Source organism: Egretta garzetta, unplaced genomic scaffold (assembly GCF_000687185.1).
Source record: "Egretta garzetta isolate BGI_Z169 unplaced genomic scaffold, ASM68718v1 scaffold312, whole genome shotgun sequence".
Taxonomy (NCBI): domain Eukaryota; kingdom Metazoa; phylum Chordata; class Aves; order Pelecaniformes; family Ardeidae; genus Egretta; species Egretta garzetta.
In genome coordinates, this window is record NW_009258791.1 from 123,342 (window position 1) to 131,172 (window position 7,831).

General features: G+C 34.2%; 1 protein-coding gene across 1 annotated transcript in view; it reads right to left on the minus strand.

Annotated features, from left to right (window-relative positions):
* Positions 1–666: 666 nt before the first annotated feature.
* The window catches only part of RASEF (RAS and EF-hand domain containing), a 20,985-nt gene continuing 13,820 nt past the window's right edge, over positions 667–7,831 (minus strand). Inside the window, exons 10-16 of the mRNA XM_035889287.1 lie at positions 7,359–7,496; positions 7,120–7,267; positions 6,142–6,223; positions 4,764–4,878; positions 3,784–3,903; positions 2,722–2,798; positions 667–775 (exon numbers count right to left, since the gene is read on the minus strand). Coding sequence (XP_035745180.1) covers positions 667–775; positions 2,722–2,798; positions 3,784–3,903; positions 4,764–4,878; positions 6,142–6,223; positions 7,120–7,267; positions 7,359–7,496 — 789 coding nt within the window. The remainder of the gene's footprint in view (positions 776–2,721; positions 2,799–3,783; positions 3,904–4,763; positions 4,879–6,141; positions 6,224–7,119; positions 7,268–7,358; positions 7,497–7,831) is intronic.

The following is a 7,831-nucleotide window of genomic DNA, read 5'->3' on the forward strand; positions in this document are numbered from 1 at the left end:
GATCAGATGTAAAGTCTGTTTCTCAGTTCTGAATCAAACCCCAGCTCCCACAATTTAATTAATTCTAACTCACCAACTTTTGCAAAATTACACTGGACCCCCACGCACCTGCCACTGTCTTATTCCAGGAGAGACCATTCTGCTTCATGCCCTGAACTTAGGGTTTACCTAGATCTAGGCAACCCTTTAATGGTTTGGAGTTGTCTTGGAAACATTTCATCAACTTATAACTTAAGGCCTTCAAAAAACTAGATAAACAGAAATGAGCAAATAGAGATTAAATTAATTGAAGATGCATTTTTTTCTTTTCCTATGAGAGATACACAATATTATCATGTTCTTTATGTAAGAAATATTGAGCCCATAAAGAAACAAGCAGGTAAAGAAGATAAAATATATTACAATATTGTATGCGGTGACTACTGCAGCACTGATTCTGAGCTCACTTCATTGACTTATATTACTTAAGAACAGTGAAATCAGAGCCTATGAGACAAAGCAAGTACACAAATACAAATGAGTAGAAAGTAGAGTCTGGATTTTTAACATCATGTGCAATTTCTAAATACATAAATGTATAAATCCCCAATAAAAAATACATTACTGAAATCCTTCATTTTTTTTTTTAATATGCAAGTTACTTAGGTCAGGAAAAGTAGCTGTCACTTAAACATTGCAGCAGTTTTTCGTGAGTGATGATTTTTTGACAGGTGTCCCAGCCAGGCTGGTTACTGACCTTGTATCATCTTGATTATCACTTCGTTTTCGCACTTCCCTGTAAAAAACGAACCAAGCAAACGAAAGAATGCACTCAATTAACAGATTTCTAGTCATGTTCGCTGTTACGTGTCTTCCAGTATATCTTACAGACCTTAACATCGTCTATTGTGTGGTTAAAACTATGGGCTTTAGTGCACAGAATCAACGTAAGTTTCCAATTTGGGAATCGTTTGTATTTTTATACAAATCATAGTTAGTGATAGGAATACATAATTTCTGATATGTAATAACATAAATAATAATAAAAACAGTGTTATGTTTTCCTTTCCTTTTATCATTTTTCTTTAATTTGTTTGCTTCAGTATATTACAATAGAAACAAAGTATATTCATAGCTGAAAGTATACAACTAAATAACTGCAATTTCAGGTATAAATTTACCCTCAGAGGAAAATGCACATTGTTGGATATCCTATTAAATGCAGACTTAAAAGTTTTCTATGTGTGAATGATTATTGATCTGTATTCTTACTATAGGCCCTCTAAAACGTCAAAAGCCAGCTCTAAAATTTCTTGCTTTTATACATATATACACATATATATACAAAAAATAATTAAAGTCCTCTTCATATTAATTGAATATTGATTAAGTTCCTCTCAGAACACTGTGTCATTCAACAAAACGTTAATGAAATGTTCATTTAGATACTTTTATTTAAAAATGAAATGCTTCTTTCAAAGACTATAAATTACTGAGACTTGAGTAAAGAAATTGCAGCCAACCATTCCAAGGTTCTGGGTAATATCTAGACTACTTGAGGGTCAATGAACCTTGTGAAGAAAAATACCGATTTTTTTTTTTTTTTTTTTTAGATTCTGAAAAAAGAGGCTTCAACAGCTGAAACATTTTTTTATCCTTGAAACAGTTAAGCAAAGTTATCATTTTTAAACACGAGAGATATTTTTCCAACTGTGATTAGTGTTATATAACTGTGCCATGCATGTTCTCTAGTTTCATAATCCACTGCTGCATTCATGCCCAGGTTCTTGGAAATGAGTCATTTAACAAGCTAGCAGTTAACTTCACATTGACAGTGACAGACAAATCAATGCCTGTGTTCTTGCTGCATCTCTGATGGATGCATTTTCCTGGAAATGTGGGTGCTCTTGAAAGTCCCGTGTGAAGACGCAGTGAGCTTCTCTAGAAAGCCAGTATTTTGTACTCAAGCCATGACAATCAGTAGTATCTTAACACTGAGTAATCAAATACTGACCAAATTTCAGAAAGTTTGATTATTGCATTAGGCTGCTGCAAAAATCACATTAACATGGTTTGCAATTCTGACCTTGAGCTCCATGTATTAAACTGAAAAATCAGAGGCTGAGAATTCATTACATACTACTAGCCCTTCAAAATTATATTGTAACCAAGAATGGTTTGGAAAGGTAGAAGAAGTGTAATGTTTGGCCCACACATTATCACAGAAATACAGGTTGTTAAATGGATGTAATCAGAATTTCTATCTTTAGAGAAAGGAACATCAAAGAAAATATGTGCGATTAGAATGGTCAGTAATAAAATGGAATATATATTAAAATATGTGAAAGAATGAAGAATTGATTATATATATATAATTACACGCATTTGGAATTAATTTAAGAATTAAGAAAGTAAATCTATGTACCAATAAAAAAATTCAATTCATTCACCAATCAGGTTTTAAACTGTGAGCTCCACAGCTGAGCTCTAATTTTAATACTGTGACAGCTTTTTAACATTTGCAAGCAAAAATGTTACTGAATTAAACTGAGAATAAATCCTGTCTTGCATTTATCTGTAAAGATTTAACATGGCATTCTTTTTTAAATTTTGTTTCTTCAATTTTATGTTGGTACAATTTTAAATTTACATGCCTGTCTTTGTATGTATAGTCCACATAACATCCTTTTTATAAAACATACCCATATGTATTTATTTGAAAACAGAAACGTGGCTACTTACCGAGCAAGATGAAGAACTGCTTCTACAATATTAGATCCGTCTTTAGCACTTGTTTCACAAAATAGTGCATTATAAGTCTGTGAGTAAAAATAAAACATTAATCCAACTAATCTGAAATGGTTCCCATGTGAATATGTATATTCAATTACAAATGGTTTCCTCAATGACACAAAGAAAGACAACACACATTTAAATGAACAAGATTTCTTCTGGTACTCTTCATTCTTCAATATATTCACTTTAGTACTGTGAAAAAAAACCAGTAATTGCTTTTTAATAGTATCTTTTTTCAGTATATTCTCCATTAACAAACTGAATAAAAAACACGTCTTAGGCTTCACGTCCATACTCAACCTTCTTGTCCACAAGACTGCAAAATAGGAAGAGAGTTGCTATGACATGTTACTGAATCCAGCTTGTTAACTACTCATAAAGTACAGCATCTGGTATTCTAGGTTAACCAGAAATATCATTCCATAAGGAACAGACATGATCTCTGCCCCAGTATAATCAATGAATTGTGCAAGCACTCAGCAACTGAAGACTCTAAAGATTCTAAATTTTTTTCTGCAAAATATGTGCATCCCTTATCCCCCATATAAATATATGCAAAAACACTTGTCCATGGTTCTATGTATAGCGGAGTTCCTTTTTTCCTTCTGCAGACATGGCAGGAATACAAGATGAAAATAGTCTGTTCAAAAGCTGGACAGACACAGGCCAGACAAAAGCCTCATACGCTCACTAGTGTGCTTCATATCTGCCCTGGCAATTTCTCTTTGGCAGCAGAAAAACTCAGTCTCCTAGTCCATCCACTTCTCTACTGTAAAGCCTGAGAAGACTATCCCAGACAAGAATGAAGTTCAGCAAACACTGAGCTGTGATTCAGCCTAGCTAACACCATCAAAATAGGACTGTTTGCATGAAAAGTATCCATGAATCATAATTACTAGATTTGAGCAGATGACCAGAAAATTACTTTTGTTTACTATTTTCTCACGTGGTTTTCAGATTAAAGTTCTTAAGACCACTTTGTACTAAAGAGGTAGACTTGGACCTTACCATAGCCAGCTTTTCTCCATAGTTTATAGGCACACATTTTTGCCCTTGTTCTGTAACAACTTGACGGAGATCTGTTTTGTTTCCCACCATCATAATTGGAATATTCTCATGAGTTGCATCCTGTAAAGAGGATTTTATTTCCTTATTACTAGAACACTCAGAATACACAAAACTAACTAACATCATCATCTCATACTGATTTCCTTCCCACAAAAAAAGTCTTGTGCACTATCACAAAAAATGACAAATTATGAAAGTCATGCTGAGAACTTTCCATGAGCTAGTCGATATTTAAGCAGCCAGCTTAAACATCAGCCTGCAAAGATGTGTTTCCATTCCCATAAGCCCTGTCTCCCAACAAGGAATTTCATGTGCTAAATTAACCTAATGGAAATGGTTACTGTACGCAAATGCTATATAATAAAATTATAGGGAAAAAGTGACCGACTCCTAGACCAATTCCTGTACCATGATTAAAAGAAACAGCTTTCAGAAGATGTAAGATTTAGTTTATCAAGTTTCCTTCTATTAAACAGCTCTGGTACAAGAGAAAAACTCTTTTCATTAAATGCAAATTCGTATTCAAATAAACAAAGAAGCAATAGTAGAAAGAAATACTGAAAATTTTACTCGAACTATAGCTAATTTACAGAATGTAACATAGTGGTTTAAAAATAAAGACTCTAGGGAATACTCAAGCCATCCACAAGAGGGTATCTGAAATGGGGTGTCATGTTCCTTTCAAAAGGAAGTGAACTGTAAGAGAGTGATTACATGATACCCTTTTACACAGAAAGATGTATCAGTTTTAACACTAACTGAATACATCAGGACACATTTAGGACTTCCATGCAGCTTTTACTTTATGAGATACCGCAGTCTGGCTAATACTAATGTACAGATATTCAAATTTTATAAATAATAAGGTTAACAATGCAGTGAAACATAGTTTGTAAGTTGTATATACTTAAGGGTCTTACCTCAATCATATCCACCCATTCTCTCACATTAAGAAAACTTTTTTCACATGTTACATCGTATAGCAGTAAGACACCATCTGCTCTTCTGAAGTATGATTTAGCAATACTTCGGAATCTTTCAGAAAAAAAAAATTGCATAAGGCCATACTATCAAAAAAGAACTCAATTTAACATCATTAAGAATACAGCATTACTTTATTGCACTACTGAGTAAGATTCTCTCCACATTACAAGATGAGTTTTCACATAGCTTCTTTCATAAGTAGTTCTTGAAAACTCCTGATTCAGGTCTACAAATGCTCCATAAGGATCCTAAGCAGTAATCAACTTTTTTTTTTTTTATCCAAACACTCTACTATCTATTACAAATAATCTGCTTTGTACTGGACTTTCGATTAGGTGGCAAGGCTTTCTCACTTACATGTAACTTTACAAATTGAGTGGGTTACTCTGCTACAATTGAAAAAATATGAAACCAATCAACTTATTCAAGGAATGAATTCATCAGGTACAGTCATCTTTGCCATTAGCAGAACACAACCTACTTAACAACCAAGTACAGCCACTAGTTATTTACATTATAAATTAAAATATTCTTCACAAATTTATTATGTGGGAGGAGAATGATTTGGCCTCTGACTACCCACTTCACATAATCACTCATTCAGGCAAAAGTAAACACATACAGCCCGGTACAAATCTTGGTCAATGAACAGATTAAACTGACTTCCCAGGTGTTAGATTAACCTCTTACTAAGCCACAGAAGCAATCAGTAAAGAACTAATAGCTCTCAAGTAAGGATGTCATAGGATTTTGAAGAAACTCTACACAATAATTTGAAGAACCTTGGATATACATTCAGCAATCTATACAATTTTGCCATAGGTCTCTTTAAAGTCTTTGGGAAGAAGTTTTCGTATACTAAATATAATGCAAGTCAGGATCAGGATTTTCAAAAAAAGGACAAGGGTGAAGAGAAGGGAATCTCTAAGATAAAGCCTGCTCAGAAATACAGGTCTGTAAGGACAAAGAAAGCTGAAGACTAAAAATGGAAGAAACAAAGTACACCTACTCCATCTTTTTGTATTGCAAGAGAGAGACATACAGAATTAATTAATTAATGCTGTGGTGAACCTCAACTAGTTCTCTGTGCAGAAAGATTACCTCAGGCATCACCAAAGCTAACAAATATTCCAGCTTTCCTGGGGTCTCAGCAGAGCAAAATCACATCTGTTTATAGACATTTACATCTGGCCATATTGACTTACTATTGGGCGATATCATGTTTAGTGGATTTTTTTTCACCCAGGTGAAAAAAGGCAAACATCTTTTGGAAACAAAACAGTTGGAATTATCTAAGTGCAGAGAACCACTAACCTCTCCTGCCCGGCTGTGTCCCAAAGTTGTAGCACTGTAGGTTCTCCATCAACAATTAGTCTTTTCATTTGAAAATCCACACCTGAAAAGAATAATGCGTACAGTCTAATAAAAAACATCAGTAACTTTAAAAACCCCACAGAAAATGAGAAGTTATGTGCCTTATACAAGTTATCTCAAAATTCAACTCCTTTAATAGATTATGAGATTTCAGTTGTTCACATAGCCTTGAACTCAAATAATCCCCTGAACTTATTTGATTTGTCTTTAGAAAAACATTTAAAGAAATATTTTACCCATACATTTTCCAGCATTGATAAAAATTTGGCATTATGACTAGCAAACAAGATCTCTGCTTTATTTTGCTTTATGGAAGGAGAGAAAATGTTTTATAAAACATGCTTTATTTCAAATGCCAAGGAGGAAAAAGATAAATCAGAACAAAAATCTTGACTCAGAGGCAATAAAACAAATATTTAACTATGATTGGAAGACAGTCTTTGGAATCAGTAAGATAAGTTTGTTAGCTGACAGCTATAATAATATACACAAGTCAGTCAGCAATCCCTCCAGCTGCATCTAAACCAAAGCTTCAGTAACACTTTGAAGAAATGGAGACAAAAAATAGTATAAAAGACATCAAAGGACAGTATGATATACTATGGAAAGAGGAAAGAGCTGAGAAGACAAGAAAGCGATGAAAAATGCAAAAAGGATCATACATATTCTAAGTTCATTACATTGAAACTTGCTTTTCTGGTGCTTTGTGTTGTTCAGGAGCAGTACCCTATTATCCACTCCGAACAGCAGTTAGGCACTTCTAAGCTTTAGTACCCAATTAAATCTCACAGCCTGAGAAACTGTGTATGTATATTCAGGGAACCCTGGCGAACAATCACAGAGGGTAATCTTTTCACCCACTTCTGCGGCACAGCAATGAAATTTGCTTTAGTGTTTTAAGAACAACAACAACTATACCCAGGGTTGCACTGGTATTGCCTCGAAATTCATTCTTGCAAAGTCTCATAAGGAAACTTGATTTTCCCACTGCTGCGTCTCCAGCAAGAACAATCTTGTATGCCTTCTCTGAACTGGGATATTTCGGAGTACATTCGGTGGCATCTGACTGAAAATAAAAAGAACCCCTCAATTTCAACTCATATAAAAAACATGCTCTGTACCAGACACTTTTTTTTTTTTCCTAAAGAGCTGGTTACCTGAGGGGTGAGAGCAGATATGTATTTCCTTGTTGAAGCAATTGAGCTGCTTCGACTTACTGGTTGTGAGGGCTTCCAGTCTAATACCGCACTGCTGTTATCAAGACCATATGCTTCTTCATCCCTGATCTCTGGAACCTGAAAGTACAAGCTAGTGTATTAGCTCCACTGAGAAAAGTATGCTTTTTTGGAAAGGCACAGCCAAGACTGATTAAAACATTTGCTTTAAGAGTTTGGACTAAAGAGAGATAAATGACCAAATAGAACTGTGCAATTCTAGTCAAAATACTGTGATGATTCTGTTCTTATTCACATTTGTTGTTTACTATAGCCTACATTTGGTCTTTAAACATGTTTGCTGTTTGGCATACTTGCTTTCAGTACAGTTTCCAGATAGAGCAAATTAATTGCCATACTCAGCTTAAAAAATAATTAACATAAACAAATGCTTTTTTTCAAAGCTTATTTTACAA